This window comes from Schistocerca cancellata, chromosome 4, assembly GCF_023864275.1.
Source record: "Schistocerca cancellata isolate TAMUIC-IGC-003103 chromosome 4, iqSchCanc2.1, whole genome shotgun sequence".
Lineage (NCBI taxonomy): Eukaryota > Metazoa > Arthropoda > Insecta > Orthoptera > Acrididae > Schistocerca > Schistocerca cancellata.
The window spans coordinates 583,177,525-583,200,676 of record NC_064629.1 but is presented as its reverse complement, the minus strand read 5'-3'; the positions used below and the strand labels follow the sequence as shown (position 1 = coordinate 583,200,676).

The window sequence follows — 23,152 nt, the reverse complement described above, 5'->3', positions numbered from 1 at the left end:
GGACAGTGGGCGATGGGAAATGAGTGATTTGGAGTGATGAATCACACTATACCCTCTGGTTACCTGGTAGAAGGGTTTGGGTTTGGCAAATAACTGGAGAGTGTTACCTGCCATCATATGTAGTGTAATCAGTGATGTACGGCTGTGGCGGTGTTACAGTTTGGGGGCATTTTCATGGTTAGGATGTGGTCTCCTAAATGCACTTGAGTAAATGCTAGATGTGGAAGGATATGGACAGATTTTACAGCATTGCATATCGTGTATCATACAGGAACACTATGGAGACGATGACTGTATCAGCATGACAATGCACCCTGTCATAAAGCAACATCTGTGAAGTAATGATTTGTGGACAATAACACTTCTGAAATATGCTGGCCACCCTAGAATCGTTACCTAAACCCACAGGAACTTCTTTTGGGCGAGTTAGAACGTCAGCTGTAGAGATGGGCAAAGTCGTTCATCCTTGGGAACTAGTTCACTGGTGATAACTCTTTTTTGGGAACCGTTCATTTTAACTTGTTCACCGTTCATTGTGCTTGGTATATGGTTCTCATGAAAAATTGAAAATTAGTAGCATGGGTGACTGAAGATGGAAGGCACCAAGAGGGGGTACTTGCCTCCCCCCTGGAGTACAGAGTTTTTATTCATAACAGAATTCTCACACACTTGTAATTTTCGTGATTCTGCAAAAATCTCATTTAGCCAACTACAGCGTTATGTGGCTATCACAGTGAAATAATATAAGGTGGCGCACTAAAAACCGGCCCCGAGTACAGACTGCTCACCAATTATGCACAATTTGTTGACTGCTATGAGCAGAATAGATAAACATGTAATAATTAGGCAGTGAAGCAATAACATATAAGCTAATGCAAACAACTTCGAAACAACAGATGATGATTGGTAAGTGAGAATGAGCAGTCTAGTACTCAGGGCCGATTTTTCATGATCCACCCTGTACCACTGAAATAATATTGTAAGAGTTATCATATTCTCTTAACAAAATGTGACACCATACACTTGATTATGAAGCGCGGGCTTCATTCGGATGTTAGTCGGTCTGCCTTCCATAACAATAAACATACTCTTTTATCTTGGATTTAAAAAAAGACGGAAAATGGCCACTCATGTACGCCGTGCTGACATCCTTTGCATGTGTAATAACAAAAAATCTTGCCTTTTCACAAGTATTTCTTCTGCTGCTTATCAAAATAGTGAAGTAAGCTGATACACTGTTTTGTTACATAAAAAGATGTATGCATTACATGCCATGTAATTTACGTAATTATAAAATACATTTTAATTACCGGTCATGGACGCTGAATAGAATACGAAAAGAAGCAGAAGTTCAGAGTTCAAAAAACGTTTGAAACATATCTAGAATTGACGTGCAAAGCAAACGAAATGAACAACAACAATTAAATATTGAACTAACTATGAGCAGTCAGCAGTGGAACTGTGACGAGTGGCCACGCGAAGAAGGATAAGTCCGGCCGAGCGAGACCAAGACTGAGCCAGACGGGAACAGGACCAAGGCTGGAATGAGACCGGCCGATGTGTCATTGTTGGAACAAGACCAGCCGATGTGCCGTTGCGGGAACGAGACCGATTGTTTCCTGTTCCTGGGAACTATAAGTAGAAAGCAGAGACCGAGACAGACGGGAACAGGACTTAGGCTGGAACGAGACTGGCCGATATGCCGTTGCGGGAACGAGACCGACCGTTTCCCATTCCTGGGAATATAAGTAGAAAGCCATGGCCAAAGAGAACTATGAAAGACCGTGCCTTAGAATTCGTTCCTCGCTTGTTCCATTCATCTTGGTGAACCATTCCTTTGGACCCGTTAGTTTGCGAACAACCCATCTCTAGTCGGCTGCCCTCTAGACTGCAGTGCCCAACATCAGTACCTTCTCTGGTTTCGGTTTTTGAAGAAGAATCGGCTGCCATTCCAACACAGACATTCAGCCACCTCATTGGAAGTGTCCCCTGCAGAGTTTACACCGTCATAAAGGTGAAGGGTAGACACATCCAATATTCCCAGAATGAGATTTTCACTCTGCAGCGGAGTGTGCGCTGATATGAAACTTCCTGGCGGATTAAAACTGTGTGCCCGACCGAGACTCAAACTCGGGACCTTTGCCTTTCGCGGGCAAGTGCTCTACCATCTGAGCTACCGAAGCACGACTCACACCCGGTCCTCACAGCTTTACTTCTGCCAGTATCTCGTCTCCTACCTTCCAAACTTTACAGAAGCTCTCCTGCAAACCTTGCAGAACTAGCACTCCAGAAAGAAAGGATACTGCGGAGAAGTTTCATATCAGCGCACACTCCATTGTAGAGTGAAAATCTCATTCTGGAAACATCCCCCAGGCTGTGGCTAAGCCATGTCTCCACAGTATCCTTTCTTTCAGGAGTGCTAGTTCTGCACGGTTCGCAGGAGAGCTTCTGTAAAGTTTGGAAGGTAGGAGACAAGATACTGGCAGAAGTAAAGCTGTGAGGACCGGGCGTGTGTCATGCTTCGGTTTCTCAGATGGTAGAGCACTTGCCCGAGAAAGGCAAAGGTCCCGAGTTCGAGTCTCGGTCGGACACACAGTTTTAATCTGCCAGGAAGTTTCATATCAGCGCACACTCCGCTGCAGAGTGAAAATCTCATTCTGGAAACATCCCCCAGGCTGTGGCTAAGCCATGTCTCTGCAGTATCCTTTCTTTCAGGTGTGCTAGTTCTGCAAGGTTAGCAGGAGAGCTTCTGTAAAGTTTGGAAGTTAGGAGACGAGATACTAGCAGAAGTAAAGCTGTGAGGACCGGGCGTGAGTCGTGCTTCGGTAGCGCAGATGGTAGAGCACTTGCCCGCGAAAGGCAAAGGTCCCGAGTTCAAGTCTTGGTCGGGCACACAGTTTTAATGTGCCAGGAAGTTTCACATCCAATATTAATGTTCACTAATAGATATCCAGATACTTCTGATCAGAGAGCGCAAATCACTGTCTTATAAACACTAAGGTCTTTACAATAGGACACCAATTCAGTTTGAGAGAGATTTGGGAAGACATTATGTTTGCCCATGTGTAAGGTCTATCACAGCATCTGCCTAACACAACTGTCATGTCTCAACCATATGGCTTAATAACATAGTTTGGTTATGTGGAAATATGAGAAAAAGTTAACAACACAAAGAGAAGAGCTTGGCATTAATGTGTCATTTTCCACACACACTAAGAATCTAGGCTTTGAAGGACAACAGATTGAGAACATGTAAGTTTGCTATTGTTTTGTTGCATCATGCAGATTCTAATGTAAATCACTTAATATATAGCTCTCAAGGAATTGCACTGACTATTCACTTACTTTGGTCAAAAATATATTATAGTATAGCATTTGAAAACATTATCACCATGGGCAATAAACAATACTTTATCTACAAGCACACTATTTAAATTACAGATATTATGAGTGTAAACATCTTTAAAAACAAGATATACAAACCAGGTTGCTGCTGTCCTGTAAAATCCGTGCCTTCTTTTCGAACTGCTGTCGGTGACAGATGAGTGGACAGTGGTGTCCCAGGATTGCTCGGATTAAGTGGACGACTTGGACCTGGCGAATCAAGAGGAGTGTTGTGAAGACCTGTTGGACTAGGTCCTGCTCCAGGAAGACGAGCTGATCCAGTACTGAACTGCTGCCGACTGTTCGAATCAGAAGGAGAGTTTATACCTGATGAGGCACGTGGCGATGGCAAAGACAAGTTTGATGTAGGGTTATTTGGCGAACCGGGGGTTGGAGAAGACAGGGCTGTTGGGACACTTGCAGACCTAGTCGTCGGATGATATGGTGGAGGTGGCCCCTGAGACCTCAACAGCGCAGGGCCCGAAGCTGCCCTAGCTGCACCTCCTGGGCTGCCAACACCAGTCATCACAGGCTTCTTCTTTCTCTCTTCATAAAACTGCTGCTGCAATTTATGCCATTCCAATTGTGCAGCGGCAGATGTCGGTGTAACGTGATTTGTAGCACCCATGTTCTTCTGTGGCATAAGCACCAAATTTTGCATTGCTACACTGTCTGCTGGCTGCCCTAACATGGATCCATCTGGCATTAGAGATTGATGCTCCCCAGGGAACAGCATTTCGTGCATCTTACGCAAGGTAGCTAGCTGCTCCTCCCTATGCTGCCTTTGCTGTGGGGTCAAATTTTCATCAGGAACTTTAACACCTGAAAAATTAAATACAAATACCATTACTATATATATATATATAGCTCTGCTACAAGGAGCACAAACAGGCAAACAAAATCAGTCCAAGCAAGTTGCAATAAAGAGTACAGATGTTGTTTGGTATGTTACACCACCTCATTTTCATTGAAGTGCTGATCACCAGAATATCTACTGTGTTGTTGAAATTTTCTTCACGTTAACTACATTGTTCAACTATGAAACTCTAACTTGAATATTATCTATCAACATTAGGTTCATTGCTAAAGCCACCATCTACATCATTAACTACATATAGTCACTCACTGTGAAGAATATCGAAAATATGGAATCAAAATATAACCTGACACTGTTTTAATAAGAATGACACAACACACAACCGAGGACTTCTGCACTGTGTAACAACAGTTACAGAAACGTACATGACATGTGACAATGAAACACACAAAAAAAAAAAAAAAATTAAATTTTTTATTCTTCATTGAGGTTCAATCAGTTATGATTTTTTTTTCTTTTTAGTTCCTTAACTCACATAAATAAAATTATTTTGACAGTTTTCAAAGCTATTTGTTTGAAGGTAATAGGCCTATTCAATTTTCCATAACCTTAGTCTCTTGGCATATTACAAGAGTATAGTCCTAACAGTTAACAGTGGGACAACAAAGAGTAAACATCAGCAAACGACTTACCAACTAGCACTGAGAAATGGGCATCATGTCAGAAGCACCAACATTAGTAAGACAGAATGAATTAGCTAAAGGAATTCTTGCAGTAAAAGGAAATGTCTTAAAATGCAGCCCCTCAACCTAGTCTCCGAACAATGCTTTTCAAAAAATTATTTAAATGTAAAATTTTCGTACACTCATGGAAGAGACATTTCAATACTCTGTTCTGATGCTGCCATATAATACTTTTTATCTGTCTGATGTAAATTACTTAATCCACTACAACCAATAGCAGCAAATGTAGTCACAGCTTTTAAAACCAAGGCAGGAGCGTATGTTATAATCCATCACAACTTCATCTGGTACTCGCCACTCAATTTCTTCAACATTCTTTTGGCTACTATAAGTCTGAAGTTTACTGATTGCCCCCCTTGATTATGGACAGCAATATAGGTGAATCAACTGTTTTCAAATCTTCAAATCTAAAAAGCCTAACAATTATCTCTCGGCAGTTTAGCAATAGGAAAATTGTCAGTGTGCTGCAACATTTAAGAGGACTGTCCTCAAGTTTCTGTACCTTTTTGCCAAGCACGATACTTAAGTCCCTAATACATCTTTTTCACCTTGTGATGCACTTTAGCTAATGCTATACAGGGTGTTACAAAAAGGTACGGCCAAACTTTCAGGAAACATTCCTCACACACAAATAAAGAAAATATGTTATGTGGACATGTGTCCGGAAACACTTACTTTCCATGTTAGAGCTCATTTTATTACTTCTCTTCAAATCACATTAATCATGGAATGGAAACATACAGCAACAGAACGTACCAGCGTGACCTCAAACACTTTGTTACAGGAAATGTTCAAAATGTCCTCCATTAGCGAGGATACATGCATCCACCCTCCGTCGCATGGAATCCCTGATGCGCTGATGCAGCCCTGGAGAATGGCGTATTGTATCACAGCCATCCACAATACGAGCACAAAGAGTCTCTACATTTGGTACCGGGGCTGCATAGACAAGAGCTTTCAAATGCCCCCATAAATGAAAGTCAAGAGGGTTGCGGTCAGGAGAGCGTGGAGGCCATGGAATTGGTCCGCCTCTACCAATCCATCGGTCACCGAATCTGTTGTTGAGAAGCGTACGAACACTTCGACTGAAATGTGCAGGAGCTCCATCGTGCATGAACCACATGTTGTGTCGTACTTGTAAAGGCACATGTTCTAGCAGTACGGGTAGAGTATCCTGTATGAAATCATGATAATGTGCTCCACTGAGCATAGGTGGAAGAACATGGGGCCCAATCAAGACATCATCAACAATGCCTGACCAAACGTTGACAGAAAATCTGTGTTGATGACGTGATTGCACAATTGCGTGCGGATTCTCATCAGCCCACACATTTTGACTGTGAAAATTTACAATTTGATCATGTTGGAATGAAACTAAAATGAGCTCTAACATGGAAATTAAGTGTTTCCGGACACATGTCCACATAACATCTTTTCTTTATTTGTGTGCGAGGAATGTTTCCTGAAAGTTTGGCCGTACATTTTTGTAACACCCTGTATATTCTCCAGTTTTGTCATTACTCTGAAGGACACAATTAGCATGTCTTACGCCCATTTTACACGAGCAACTTTATAGTCAAAAATCAACTACTCAAACTGCATGCACCTTTTGTACCTGTGTGTCAATTGGCAGCCAACCATATATCGTGTGTGTCTATGGTGTCAATGATCTATAGAATGTGCCAAGTGTGGAGTTCTAAATTTTCTAGTATGCTGCTCACTGCACATGCACAGAAACAGGGCAGTGTGGTGTTGTCTGCTAACACTGGAAGTGAATCTATTGTGGTTGAGATCACTTGTATCATAGAAACAGATTTTGTGCTCTCATGTCTTCTTAATTTTTATTGTGCTGTTTTCTTTGTTTTCGTGACACACTGAAAATGTTGTATGAGGTCCTCCTATTTTTCCTACTAGTGTTTTCCTACATGAGATGAAATGTCTGAAAGCAAAATGGTGTTTACGTTTTACAGAGAAAAGCCTACACTATACATCAATAGATAAAAATGTTTTAATGAAAATTATTTTGACAGTGGAAAAGTCAGAATTATTTGACAAGAAAAATTATTTTTGATGTTATTTTACACTTAGCAAGAATTAAGATACAAAGGATAAGGTGAAATTGCACTACTTACAGTGTTCTAGATATTGCTTTATATGTTTACAAGTAAGTATTTTCTCGAGTAAACAAATAAGTATCTTTTGAAATGTTTGGTCGACATTTTTCCTATTCTTCCAGTTCTCTGGAACATACAGAATTTCCCACACAACCTCTGACAGGAACATTCACAATGAATTTTCCTTTGCTCATTAATAAAGTTTATTATCATTGCTTGTTCCGACATTTTGTTACTATATTTCTATTTCTTTATAAAACGATAGTTCCTCAAAAATTCGCTGCAGCTGTACAGGTGCCAAACTGCACAGCAGGCAAGTCTCACAACATACACAACTTTGGCACTGACGTGTAAACATAATGAGCACTTGAGACAGACGAAACTTACTACAGGAATGAAACACCAGTGCCACTGCAGTAGACTCACTTGCCTCGAGTAGTCAGTTGGTACAAGAAAGTAAATTGTGCAGAAGGGCTTATTTTTAGCACACAAATTTAGTGTATATATGACATACTGAAAGACTGATGCTAACAGGATACAATGTCGTATGATATTTGCATTGTCACTGATCCGTAGATTCTCCAACATCTATAAATAACGATTTTCATCACAGTCACCAACATTATCTTCATCTTCAGTAGCCATGTCTGCCTCTTCCTCTTCCTCTGACACCACTGAAGTCACGGCTGTGTCAGCGAATTCTTAAATGCTTTCATAAAACTGCTTCTGCTACCAGTTACTGCAGCAGTAACTCTTTTAGCATTTGAACTGAATTCTCTACAAATTTCATCCAGCATAGTGGCTATACAATTGTAGCTATTAGATACAGAAAGTCTCCAACACGCTACCATTTTTGATTGTCTGTTGAGTTTTATTTCTGAAACTTAATCCTGGTGAAAGTAATTTTTCTTTTTCTCATAAGTGTATGTGATTAATTACATTTATACCATAATCATAAATGTTTAAACTGTTCAATACTTCAACAAAATCTGAGTTTTAAACAGAACTGAGCATGATAATGGACAGATGAGAAACTTAACATGATCACTCTCAAGTTTATCTTGTAAAAGATTCTTACACAATACACCATTATCTGTGGCTGTGACAGTTTTAAGTTTTCTTTGTCTTAGTTTAACTTGCTAAGTGTAAGCATGATATTCTTCAACAGCTTGCTCCCCATGTTTTTATTTTACATGACTCAAAAATTTCGGGGTAGAATTAACATTTGCATTAACTTCAACAACCTTAGGCGAGCAACTCACATACACGGCCACAATACATTTTTCCTTCAAACATATAGCATGAAGTCTGAAAAAAACATACTGTCAGGTAGGGCCTATGATGATGGTATATCTTTTTTGAGTGCCTTCATTTCAGCCACTTGATGTTAGCATTTTAGGAGATAGATTTAAAATCTGTTGATGTCCACTATTACAAATGACAGAATCCTTACTTTGTCCACACTTTTTTTAGTGCTATGAACATGAGACAACTACAGAATTATATCAAGACCAACATCCAATAGCGTTAGGAATATTTGTAGAACTGAGGAAGGTATTGCAGATTAGTGCCCTTCAGCTGCATTTTTATGTTCGTCTTGTAGCCTAACTGCTAAGGTCATTTGGCTAAGAAGCATTTTTATGTTACATTTGTTACACTATAAAGCTGTCGTGAATACAAAGGTTGGTTTGAACTGTGTAATGCTTTGCTGGACCTGATCCTATTGGAGGGTAAAGCCCCCATGATCTTTAAACTGACTTATCCAGCCAGTATAGAATAATATGGACTCAAAATCACTAGGTAGTTTTCTAATTAACAAATCACTGCTAGATGTGAAACGGGCAATAAATGAAACACAAAATCCTACAATCAGAGGTGCATCGAACCCCAGATCTTTAGATTTGTTGAATGGTACTTGCCTACTGAGCTACTGAGTTACACTCCTGTTCAAAGCATTAACAAATTCTTTTTCAAACAGGAACCACACTGAGACACAGGAACAAACACTGATTATATTTAAGAGAGCACTGATCAAGAAATACACAAGCTGTGGTGGTATTGTATTCTACTTGTTAGTAGAGTGACAAATAATAAACGGCAAATAATTATTTGTATTTGCGGAGACAATAAGTCCTTTATCAATGAATAATTTATTCGTGAATAAAACTTTTGAATTATCAATTTATTTGAATAATTTTCTACATTGTAAGTAATTTGAATAATTTGCATTATTGGTCATGTGTCCATAAAATGATTAAAATCTCATAAACAATAGTCATCTGTCTCACTAAGCATTCAGGATGCTATAGAAAGGCTGAAAGAAGCCTGAGAGAAACTGTACATAATACCTTTGGTATTGTTAACATTTAAAACCTTATTTCCCAGCCTCTTTTAATTTTGAACATTACTAGGTTTACAGATGAAGTCACTCTAAAAACGAATACATAAGGCATGGCGGGATAAATAACGAAATTATCCAGCTTCTAATATTCAAATGTAGGAGAAGTTAAAGGAAGGAGGAGGACTGTTTTTTAAATCTTGTTGATCTTCATGCCATTAGTGTTTTAAAGCATATTGTATTTACGTAATTTCAAAACTGTCAAATGCCCTATGAAATTCAAAAATATAAGTATCTACAGCTCAGTATTTTCAGTTGCTGATGATTCTGCCTGGTACGAATTCAATGTCACATTTGTAAGTATCAGAAAGGTACAAATCATTTTCAGAGGGTTGGGAAGAGGTTGGAAAGGATGAGCATTGCTGTCAACTAGTGACTGCTAGTGGTGATTAAACTTTTGGAGAAGTGATTAAACCATGTGAAGACACCAATGTTTGAGCATTATAATGATTACATACATGATGAACATCAATGAAGAGACAATAAGACAAATTTAACATGAAAAATTGAACATGGCTAAAGTATGATAGTAAAAATGGTCAAATGGTCACTCCATAACAAAAAGAGACAACTGGAGAAACTTATGCTCTGACATGATGAAATAACTAATAAAAGAGTCATACTTATTGCAAAATGAGATGATATAATGAAACATGGATTCTACAGTATGATCCAAAACACACAAAAAAATGCTCTGAAAGAGCCTCACACTGCCAAAATGAAACTCATGGCAATCCTAATCATTTGACATCTGCAGTGAATCATCTTACATAATGTTGTAAAGTGTATCAATGACAACATACAAAACTTATCTAACAGGCTGCACAAGTTTATCTAAAACTGGTTGCAAAGAAGTTACTCAACAACATGACTAGTCAGCTACAGGTTTTGAAGGCCAACTGAATTCAGTATAGTTGGGATATCGCACTGTAAATTTCAGCAACCATAAACTGTTATATTGAAAGCTCTCTTGTTTTTGCTGCAGAACTAAAATACAATTATAAGCAATTCGAATCTTATCTTGTCATTTTTGCATAACAATCACATTAACTAGGACATATAACAAAAAACTTTTGGAAAAGGAAGTAAAAAATTAACTATAAAAATGATAAAGTAGTCCAATATATTCATACCAACCATTATAAATAGCAAAGCTGCTACTGAAGTACAGGTGCACTACAGAAATGTCATATAGGGGTGCATGATCCTATTATCACTAAATATTATTGCGAATCTATTAAAAACATATGGACAGACAACTTAAGATCTCAGGACAAAGATAATGCTAATTAAAAGGTTCTTACTTTTTTGAACAACATTTTCACCAGCATACAAGATATTTAAAACTAAGGAAATGCATACATAACTGATTTAAAACTAATACTGTTATGGCAACATCTCTGACCTCAACATATTTTTAAATTATCATTCCAGTTTGTCAGTTTATAGCACATGTTTAAACAATAGTGACATCTATTTACCATTTACTCATCTTTTACAAAAGATTGCAATTTTCCAAGTGTTTCAATTCCAGTTTAAGACAGTCAAACTTTATTGTGTTCAATAAGGAAACACTACCTGAGCTCTATTCAATTGTTGATTTCAGTCAAAACACATCATTTCATGGAATAAAGATCTTCCATGCACACAGGTTTTTCAATCTGGTTTTGCTTTACCGAATGCAGTATTGTGTGAAAAACTTGCACATTTCATTACATTTTTAAGTTTTCAACTTATGGTCGAGGTAATACTGGCACAAACTGCAGTGCATGCAATGTGGCACAGTGATTCTCATCACTGGCTGGTGTGAGGATTGCCAGTTCAAACCCAACCACCAGCAACTGTGTTATTTAGTATTTATCATGTCTGGAAGGTTTTTAAAATATCTCACATTTGTAAATTCTGGGGTATTCAATGTTTATATAAGCACATGCTTTCTCTGTGCAGGAGTCCACTTCTGTTCTGGCTGTGTGCTGGTGTTTGTAATAAATGTGCTTTCAGATCTGGACTTCAGAGTCGTTACAATGTGACATCGGTTAGTGGAGATGCCGGCTACTTCAAAACTTTTACAACACTATCGTTCCAACTACGTAATGTGAAAGACATACACTACGTGATCAAAAGTATCTGGACACCTGGCTGTAAATGACTTACAAGTTCATGGTGCCCTCCACCAGTAATGCTGGAATTCAGTGTGGTGTTGGCCCAACCTTAGCCCTGATGACAGCTTCCACCCTCGCAGGCATATGTTAATCAGGTGCTGGAAGGTTTCTTGGGGAATGGCAGCCCATTCTTCAGGGAGTGCTGCACTGAGGAGAGGTATCTATGGCGGTCAGTGAAGCCTGGCACGAAGTCGGTGTTCCAGAACATCCCAAAGGTGTTCTATAGGTTTCAGGTCAGGACTCTGTGTAGGCCAGTCCATTACAGGGATGTTAGTGTCAAGTAACCACTCCGCAACAGGCCGTGCATTATGAACAGCTGATCAATCGTGTTGAAAGATGCAATTGCCATCCCTGAATTGCTCTTCAACGGTGGGAAGCAAAAAGGTGCTTAAAACATCAATGTAGGCCTGTGATGTGATAGTGCCATGCAAAACAACAAGGGGTGCAAGCCTGCTCCATGAAAAACACGACCACACCATTACACCACTGCCTCGGAATTTTACCGTTCGCACTGGCAGATGAAATTCACAGGCATTCGCCATACCCACACCCTGCCATCAGATCACCACATTGTGTACCGTGATTCGTCACTCCACACAACGTTTTCCCACAGTTCAATTGTCCAATGTTTACGCTCCTTACACCAAGCGAGGCGTCGTTTGGCATTTACCAGAGTGATGTTTGACTTATGAGCAGCCGCTCGACCAAGAAATCCAAGTTTTCTCACCTCCCGCCTAACTGTCATAGTACTTGCAGTGGATCCTAATGCAGTTAGGAATCCCTGTGTGATGGTCTGGATAGATATCCGAGTATTACACATTATGACCCCCTTCAACTGTCAGCAGTCTCCTGTCAGTCAGCAGACGAGGTCGGTCTGTACGTTTTTGAGCTGTACATGTCCCTTCATGTTTCCAATTAACTATCACATGGGAAACAAGAGTCCTAGGGGTATTTAGGAGTGTCTAAATCTTGCATACAGACATGTGACCCAACTGACACCCAATCACCTGACCACGTTCGAAGTCGGAGCACCCCATTCTGCTCCCTCACAAATGTCTAATGACTACTGAGGTCACTGATATTGAGTAACTGGCAGTAGGTGGCAGCACAATGCACATAATATGAAAAATGTATGTTTCTTGGGGTGTTCGGATACTTTTGATCACATAGTGCAGCTTACACATACAGAAACTGGAATACAAGCAGTACATTGTTCCCACAGTCTGTATATTCAGAAGACCAATGGATTTCAAGCCAGCAGTAAATCAAGTGCACACAGGCATCCATCATCAGTGTTCTCCTGAGATGCTGTGCTGAAAAGATTCAACTGAGACACCAAATACAACAGGTGGGAGGACATGACGTGTTTAACAAATGTGTAATTCAACAGCACAGCACAGCAGTGGTTTGAGCACACTGAAGAGAAGCTTAATAGCTGAAACTGAGCCCAAGCTGAGCTGAAGAGAACGTTTGGTGACAATCAGCAACACGTACACTTGGCACAAGAACTACTGAAGAGCACTTCACGGGAAAATAAATGTAGAATGTTTTGGCCCTATGGCAAACTGTGAAACCAGATATGACAGAAACTGGCAAAGTCTAACAATTAATGAAAGGAAATAGAGGAGACACGTACCAAGTTCTCCTGGTAAATTACTTCACAACTGAGGAATTCATCAAGTGGTGGCAGTGCATCCAGGAAATGAAACAGAAAAGAATTGGACAAAAGAAGTATGACTGGGTCCTGTAGGTGGTCTCTATGGTAGTTGTGCAAGATCACTATGACCTCACCCCCCTCACACGCCGAGTAGTGAGAAACGAAATACAGCATTTTATGGCAACCAGAACTACCGAATCGAGTAAGAAAGAGATAGCAGCCATTAATGTCAACCTGACCCACTAAGTGAATGTTGAAGAAGTGGTGTATAGATCCTTAGCACCAACATCTGCCACCAGCCAGGAAGAATGAACGCAGCCAACTCAGACTTATGCTGCAACCATTCAATGACAACCCAGCACCCGACCACAGCAGGTAAAATTACCTCCAATGCCAAGTGTAACATCCTGTAGAAGAACAGACATTTGGAGGACAGAGGATAACACACTGGTATGTTTCCACTGTGGACATACACACACTACTGCATAGAAAGAAGGCAAATTTTTGATGATTGCCATGCTGTCAGATGTCAACCGTCATAACAATTCTATTCATGACAGTCAACTGCAGATTATTATACATGATCTGTGGGATGAAACTCATTGATGTACCCTGGATGAGGTCACTCTCCGACTGTAGCTGTTCAATGTCCTCGTAAAGATGTACCACCCAAACACTTAGCTGCCACCTTCAGAAGACTAACTGATACAATCATCTATGGAGGTAAGGCTGCCACAGGTGCAACTCCCTCCATGTACGACTGTCACCAAGATTTGAGGAAATCTCACTGATGTCACCACGTAAGGCAACACTGTCTGGGCAGTAATTGACCCAGAGGCTTCCCAGTCTGATATGTTGGATGCTCATCATAGCTAGCTGAAGAAGACAATGTTCCTTGATATGACACCACTTGCGCAAAGTGTCACAAGCGGGAAATACATTCAGCTGAAAGGAACATGTATTGTACAAATATCTATCAATGACAGAACACAACCCTTAAAATTTGGTGTTTTAGCAGAATGTAGTCATAATGTTATTAACGGATGGAACTTCTGGCAATCATCATACACTGTCATAGACTGTGGAAGATCAGAGCTCCACACAAAGCTATTCCAACAAGCACACATGACAAATAATTGCTGGTGGTCACATTTGAACTGGTGATCCACAGCACGTCAGGAAATGAACCACTTAAACGCTTTTTGCTCACAATCATGATCCATTAATTTTGCATTGCACTGTAATTGTTTTGACTTCTACCAGCCACAGTTGTTTTGTTTTACTTTAATACCTTTTGACATGTTATGAGTGTGCACTGCTCATCATCAGGTATTTTATTGCATGCATGTGACTGCATGCATGCTCATCATCAGGTATTTTATTGCACGCATGTGAAAACTGAAATAATCCATAGCTAACTTGTGTTTTCAAATGCATCCAATTAAATGCCTGATGATGATGCTCAAAAATTATTGCAATTTATTAAATTAAAACAAAATAAATAATGTTACAGACAGCAATAGAAAAAAACCTTTTATTCACAAGTCACAGCATTTAAAATTAACCATTATGGCTACTGCTAATTTTCGTTATATTTAAGAACTCCTTCACAGAAATATGAAGCCTCAAACAATAAATAGAATTTTCATGAAATTATAATTGGTGTCTCCTCACAAGATTGTAGAATTCATTGATTTCATTATAGTTGTAATCATAACTGCTAACAATTCAGAATCTCATTCACTGAGGTGATAAATGAACTAGAGACCAGTTTAAAAATGGAAATAAATCAGACGTCTGCATACTACTTTAGATCTTATCCCACATCTCAGCTATTTGTACACATCCTCTCTGTAAGTTAATAAAAGGAAATATAATGAAAATGAACTGCAGTCTTTTAAAAATTTCTTTAATTAAAATTTGGTCTCACAACTGTTATGTTCAACACAACAGCATTATATGTAGTTCCTTCAGGATTGGCTTATTTACTTGGATGCACTTGTGGACTTACACGCAGCACTTCATGCTTCTGAGCAAGTTGCATTTTCCAGAGTGAATACATGCTATCTGTTTCATGACACAAATTTGTCTACTGATAACATGCAGGACCAGAGGAAAAATGGTCAGCTTTTTTCCATTCCTGATGCTGCAATAATGGGTCAATCACAAAACCTTTCATCTAATGAGTACCTTAATATGACCACGAATTGTTCAATACAATGAAGAGTGTACACTTTACTCTTACACTGTTCTTCAAAATAAGAGCCTGCTATTAAGATACAAGTTGCAATATAAAGAAATATATGTTGCATCAATATAAAGACATATATATGTTACAGAACTCTCCATCAGGTTTATACATTCTCGTTACATCAATAAAAGTGGAACTGGTGGCCTAGTGGAAAAGTGAATGCCTGGAAACTTAGAAGCACAGAAATTTTTGTCTGTCTTTAACCTAGCTTTCACATCTCAATGACGTGAAGACACATCAGGAAAGACACAAGGTTAAGATTCCAAGTTAAACTGTAGGTCTCCTTTTCTCAGTAGGATTACCAAGATAGGTTAGGGCCACCCAAGTCACTGGAGTAGCATCTAATTGAAAGACTTGCACCACACCATCGAGTTACATGAAAATTCTTTTCTTTATGCCAATAAACGTGATTATGGGCTACCCTCGTCGCAAAATGTAGAATATGAAATGTCTAAACATACTTTAAAATATGTGCCCACTAATCCATCAAAGTTACTACTCAGTTGCGGTTCAGTTGACAAGTGACATTTCATTTGTGTAATTAAATTCATGATAGAAAAATATTCACTATGAGGAATCAACTTCTGAACACATGCACAAAAACATGTTTTACCACACTACTTTCATATAAAAATTGCTCATCACTAACAAAAAGTATCACATAAACAGCCTAATAGACGTGCCCTTATTGGCAGTGTGTCAGAACATTGATCGTATTAACAGAGTTGGAATCTACTCCAGTTCACCTCCCACTTTCAGCCAAATGCTTAGCACAATGTACTCTCCTTGCATACAATTAAATTTAATGTTTCAACACTGTTAAAATTTTGTTCCTTTGTGGGCCCACAGCCTACAACAGACCATGTTTTCATTTGTTTAAAAATTGTGGTCTACTCGATTCCTTCATGGAAACACTGTTATAAATATTACATTATCTGCCTCATTTCCAATGTGTTCCATCTTTTATTATTGTTATTGTTATTCAAATGAGTGGCATGTCTAGAGGTGCCTTTAATTGGGCCATATTTTACAATGATATTTCACCACAATAGTTTTGCTGTCAACACTGCTGAAATAGATGGCAATTTTGCAGTATGGCTGGCAATATTGAAGACTTTGCAATCTGTTGCAGGTAGTTGCCGACATACTGCCAGCGTTGTTCACCAAGAACAGAGAATATCGCATACTGTCCTTGTCTGTAAACACTTCCCTCTCACTCTCACCTTTGTTTCATACTTATCTCACCGAGAGTGCCGCGGTCACGGGTCAGAGTGAAAAAAAACATCAATTCTCTTTTGTTCAAAAGTTTCCATTGTTTCTTGTTGTGAGTTTTTTATGTATGCACTGGAGAAGAGGACAAACAAGATAATTATGAACTTTATATAAATGCGATTCAGCTACGACCAGAGTTATGGGACATTGAAATTAATGTATACAAAGATCAAACACTCAAAAAAAAGAGAACAGTTGGCAACCTGTTGCTGCTGAACTCAGAACCGCACTTGATAAAGCACACAAAAACTTTCAAATCCTTCAAACCTATGCCAAATGCGAGGTAAAAATACTGGACAAGAAGAGGGGAATCACAGGTGATTCTTCATCCACAAGGTTTGCATTTCATACTACCTCACGATGTAACTGAAGCAGGAATTGATAATGTAAATAGTGATATGCGCTGGTATATAAATTTCCATATGAATCATCAATGGCAAAAAACTGAAGGTACAAACTCTAGTCTCGACTCTCGGTCCGGCACACAGTTTTAATCTGCCAGGAAGTTTCAAACTCTATCATATTTGTATCGGTTTTAGCAATTCTCTGACAGATTGCTTGTACAGGATATTCAAAACACAGTGTTTTGATAGTCTGGTAAAATTCTGGAACAGGCATGTATCCAGCATCAGTTCACTAGTCCAATTTTCTGAAGCATTCTGCTTATTTAAAAAGAATGTGTCCACAAATCCTAATTTCTCTTGTTCTTTCTAACTTCATTCCTTTTGCAGTGTGAAAATAGGAGAGTCGCACTTACTTCCTAAAGCTCATGCTCGTCCATTTTGTTGCAATAGTGTGGCCCCTTCTAAACACGTCTGGTGCAGCAATGTACTGCTGTGAACATTAATGGGCAAAAGTGGCTGGTAATGTTGCAGTACATGTGGCTGCAATTTGAGTGGCCACATTGTCGCTGGACAAAATTGTCAGAATATATTGTCAGCAATATGCACATCAAAGTACCTTAATAAATTAAGAGTAGATTCAGCAAGGTTCACACGCCAATCATGACTTCTATTTAGCTTTTACAGCATTCACTACTCTTAAACATTGTGTTTGGACAGTTTTCTCAGTCATTTTTTTAAATTTTATACTAACATATTATTAAAATTTCTTGGATATCCAGTACACCAATGACAACCTAGTACCTTTTTAGTAACACAAAAGACCTTTAAAGTAAATTATAAATAATAACTCTATATGAGGTAGCCTACATTTTGCTATGTACTTGATTTTGTGCCACAAAGTTACAATACCTGTCAGAGACGGTTGCTGTACATCACTTGGGCTGTGATGCATCATAGGATTTGCAGTTGGTGATCCTCCCATAAGACACGGTGTATCCTTTACTGGTCCGCTGCTGGGGCAAGGAGGGATCATTACATTATTGCCATTGTTACTCGCTACAGAAGTACTACAGCTACTAGGGGCAGCATTGGTAATGTTTGTATTTGTGCTGCTTGTTGCAGTATTGTTGTTACTTGTGCAGATGCCACTCGTACTGACAATTGGTGTACTGCTATTAGTGGGAGTAACACTGTTGTTGTTGCTTGTGGCATTACTGTTGTTAGCATTGTTGTTGTTGCTGGCCCCATTATTGCCACTGCTGCCACTGTTGGCACCACCCATTCCAGAGCCACTGGTAACACTGCTGTTGCCAACAGTACTACTCACAGTATTGCCAGCACATGTACTCTGTAAAAGACATAACAATTTATTTCACTAACATTACTTCAACAAATCACTCATATTCAGCTTAGAAATCAATATTTGTTCCGATTCTATTTTATTTATCTTTTGTTTGTTCTTCAAGATATTCATAAGAATGGAAATTAGCACAGTTATATTGCACTGGGTAAAAGAACTAAAGTGTATAACAATTAGGCTTGATGGGGTACAAATGTTAATAGCCAGTATCCATGCAAAATGACCTTTGCTACAACAATTGAAACAAGGGATTGAACATCATACAGAAATATAAATATTCCTTACACTTCTCTGCAATAACTTACATAAGCAACAGATCCACTGAGTCAAAGGCACATACATCTCACTTGATGGAATCACAGATTTGCTTAATTGGACTGAGGTCATGGGACCTGAGTGGGGCACACAAGCACCACCATGTCAATGGAACATTCCTCAAACAATTTTGACACTTTTCAGGACAGAGAGGGTGGTGCATTGTCTTGATCAAGGTACAGATAGACTACAAGAGCTGTACTCGAACAAAATGATGCAAATGATCCAACAGTAGGTTCCTCTGTCATTCCACGGTAGGACACGATGGTCGATATATAAGGGGCCTCTTTCACCCCCTGTAAATATCCCCCATATGAGACACCCACAAAGCCCCTCCTTGAATGGTGTCCTGTTGCTAACCAGGATGCATAGCCTTGCATGGTTTTTTATTTAATCATACTCCATTACCTGCATGTACCAACATGCACCCTCAGTCTAGCAACTTCTTCCCATATTTCGTGTTTTCAATGGCACTGTTCCCAAACTCATATTCTCTGTAGTAGGAGAATTCTTGTAGAATGTAAATACTTTTGGATTGAAGAAGACCACTCACTGAAAAGCAGAAGTGTTGAGTTGTCGATAGGCACACGTCAAAGAAAGAAAACTTCCTTTGATGAGCTAGAGTAACTAACTAACTAACCAACTCACACACAACTATGCACCTAAATGGTCCCAGCTGAAATAACAGTGGCAACGCTATTTTTCAGCACAGGGAGGCAATGTCAGGCGGAGCAGGTAGAGGGACAGGGAGGCACGAGGCAGGAAGAAGTACTAGGGGTGGGTGGCTAGCACTTCAGAGGCACGCCAGCTTGCCGGCTAGGAATGCAGGGGGGAGGGAGGGGTGGTGTGTATATGGACCGGCACAATTGTAGTGGCTGGTGGAATGCAGTACACGTTGAAGGTGACATGGGGACGTGAACTGGGAGGGGGTGAAAGGACAGAGGTAGGGCAACACGTTGGGTGGGTGACACAAGGATAATGGGTTATATGAGAGTGAGATCAATATGATTATGTAGTAGAGGGCATGTTGTAAGAATAACTTCCACCTGCGAATATCAGAGATGTTGGCAGTGGAGGGAAGGATCAGATGGCTCAGGTCGTGTAGCAGCCAATGAAACTGAGCATGTTATGCCACCAAGAGGTCAACTTTGTTCTTGACAACAGTTTGGCGGTAGCCATTCATCCTGGTTGACACATGGCTGGCAGTTATACCAGCATAAAAAGCTGTGCAGTGTTTGCAGCAGAGTTGATGTATAACATGGCTGCTTTCGCAGGTGGCCCGGCCTCTGACAGGGTGTGATAAGCCTGTGACAGTACTGGAGTAGGAGGTACTGGGTTGGTGGATTGAGCAGGTCTTGCACCTTGGTCTACCACAGGGATAATATCTCTGTGTCAAGGGGTTGGGAGTACAAGTGGAGTAGGAAGGGACTGGGATGCTGTATAGGATGGGTGGACGATGAAACATCACTTTAGGAGGGGTGGGAAGGATCTTGGGTTGGATGTTCATCATTTCGAGATCGGATGAGAGATAATCAAAGCACTGGCAAAGGATGTGGTTCAGTTGTTGCTGTCCAGGGTGATACTGGGTGACAAGGGGGCACTCTTTTGTAGCTGATTCTTGGGGATGGTGGGAGAACTGGGGGTGTGTTAGGATATGACACAGGAAGTCTGTTTGTGGACTAAGTTTGGAGGGCATTACCTGTCTGTGAAGAACTTTGCGAGGCCCTCAGCATACTGGGCAAGGGAGTTCTCGTCTCTACAGATACATTGTCCACAGATGGCTAAGTTCTATGGGAGTGTGGGAGCAATTTTTAGGTGTGGAAGGGATGGCAGTTGTCGAACTGCAGGTACCGGTGGTAGTTAGTGGGTTCAATGTGGACAGAGGTGTGGATGGAGAAGTAAAGGTCAATGTCCAGGAAGGTGGTGCATTAGGTAGAGGAGGATCCGGTGATGCAGGTGGTAGAAAAGGTGTTGAGTTTGTGAAACAAGATGGATAGCATGTCTTGGTCCTGAGTCCACATCATGAAGATATCATCAATGAACCTGAACCAAACTATATGTTGGGGAGTTTTGGTAGGCTAGGAAGGTTTCCTTTAGGTGGACCATAAACAGGTTGACATAAGAGGGCACCATGCAGGTATCCATGACTTACCATGGATTTGTTTGCACACATTCCCTTCACAGGAAAAGCAGTTGTGGATCAGGATATGTGGTAAGGTGTATAAGGAATGATATGGTGAGTTTGGAGTCTGAAGGACATAGGGAAAGGTAGTGTTCGATACCGGTGAGGCCATGCGCATGAGGGATATTGGTGTACATGGAGGTTAGTGGTGAGGTCATGGGCATGAGGGGTGTTGGTGTATATGGAGATATCAACACTGATGAGCAGGGATCCTGGAGGTAAAGGGGTGGGGATGGTGGAAACTCAGTGAAGGAAGTGCTTAGTATCTTTGATGTGAGAGGCTAAATTTTGGGCAATTGATTGGAGGTGTTGGTCAACAAGAGTGGAAATTCAGCTATGATGGGGCATCCAGTGTTGTTGGGGTAAGGAGGGAGATGGACTCAGGTGAGAGGTTCTGGGAAGGGTCTATAAATTTCAGCAGGGATTGAAGGTTATGTTGGACGCTTGAGATGGGATCACTCTGGCAGAGCTTGCGGGTGGAGTCGTCAAACAGTTGGCAGAGGCCTTCTGTCAGGTAGTCGCTGTGACTCATCACAACAGTGGTGGAGCCTTTGTCCGTAGGAAGGATGATTAGATCTGGATCTGTTTTCGAGTTGTTTATGGGTGTCTTTTCTTCTGCCAAAAGGTTAGTACTCTTAGGACCTGAGGAAGTATGGTGAGGCGAAGTTGGAGGTAAGGAACTCCTGGAAGCTGACCAGGGTTGGTTAGGCAGGAGAGGAACAATCATGATTGGCTGGTGGTATGAATTGGGAGAGGCAAGGTTCCATGTTGGCATTAGGTTGGCTTCAGTTGGAGGGATTGTGGCAAAGAAGAGTTTCCAATGTAGGGTTTGGGAGAAAGGGAGAATAGGTCTTTGGCAAGTCCAACATGGTTAAAACTGGGTGTAGGACTGAAGGTTCTGTGGGACTTGTTTTCAGTGGAGATGTCAACAATAATGTTTTTGGTTTGCTTGTTTTCTGGGTGTTGTGGTTGTTGGGAGGGAGATTTGGAAGATGTGGTACAATGATGAGGTCAAGCTAGGCAGGGTCTGGATGCTATGTGGGGTTGATGAGGGATTCATTGTATGTAGGATGGGTGTTGATGGACAGTGATGTCCCAAGGTGGGAGTAGAATGTCGACAGGTTGGACAGTTTATGGAGGTGGTGTACAGAATGCAACCCCAGGTGTTGGAGTGCAAAGATTTCCATTTCAGAGATTTTAATACAAAGTGAGAATTGCACAGTGACACTACCTTGTAGAGGAAATAGAGGTGGTTCTGGAATGCATGTGCCATGTAGACGTATTTTGCAGTACCTGGTTCCTGAGGGATAGGGACTGATGGAAACTGAAAAGGTGAAGGTTGTTGTGAAAGAAGGTGTGGGACACAGAGAAGGGGTTCTTTATGGTTAGGCCATTGGAGTGAGGTGGAGTGGGGACTGAAAGGTTGAGACAGCACTTAAAGAACACGATGTGGGACTGGGTTTTAGTTAGGGAAAGGGATACATATCTGAACTGGTGCAGAGAGACTGAACATAATACAGCCTAGCCATCCTTGGATGACGTATCTGCAGGGATGATAATTCCATTGCCCCACATATAAATGCTTCACAGAGGCAATACCCTCTAAACCTAGTCCACAAACAGATTTCCCTTGCCATATCCTAACACATCCCAAGTCCCTCAACCATACTCATGAAACAGCTACAAAAAAACTTCCCCCTCATCACACATCACCACCCTGGACAGGAACAACTGAACCACACCCTTTGACACATCTTTCACTATCTCTCATTCTGCCATGAAATGAGGGAACTCCTCCTAAAGTGATGTTCCATCACCCACCCAACCTACACAGCATCCTAGTCCATTTCTTTGCCTCTTCCACTCCCAATCCCTTGAACAGAGATAATATCCCTATAGCAGACAGAGGTGCAAGACCAGCCCAATCCATCCACCCAGCACCTCCTACTCCAGTTCTGTCACAGCCTATCGAACACTATCTCTCCCAGTGTCCTTCAGACTCCAAACTCACCAGGTCATTCCTTATACACCTTACCACATATCCTGACCCACAACTACTTTTCCTTTGAAGGGATGGTTTACAAACAAATAGGTGGCACAGCCATAGGCACCTGCTTGGTGCCCTTCTATGCCAAACTGTTTATGGTCCATCT

General features: G+C 40.6%; 1 protein-coding gene across 1 annotated transcript in view; it reads right to left on the bottom strand.

Annotated features, from left to right (window-relative positions):
* Positions 1-23,152, bottom strand: part of LOC126183275 (protein BCL9 homolog) — an 87,238-nt gene that overhangs the window by 16,754 nt on the left and 47,332 nt on the right. Inside the window, exons 6-7 of the mRNA XM_049925098.1 lie at positions 18,052-18,490; positions 3,484-4,206 (exon numbers count right to left, since the gene is read on the bottom strand). Coding sequence (XP_049781055.1) covers positions 3,484-4,206; positions 18,052-18,490 — 1,162 coding nt within the window. The remainder of the gene's footprint in view (positions 1-3,483; positions 4,207-18,051; positions 18,491-23,152) is intronic.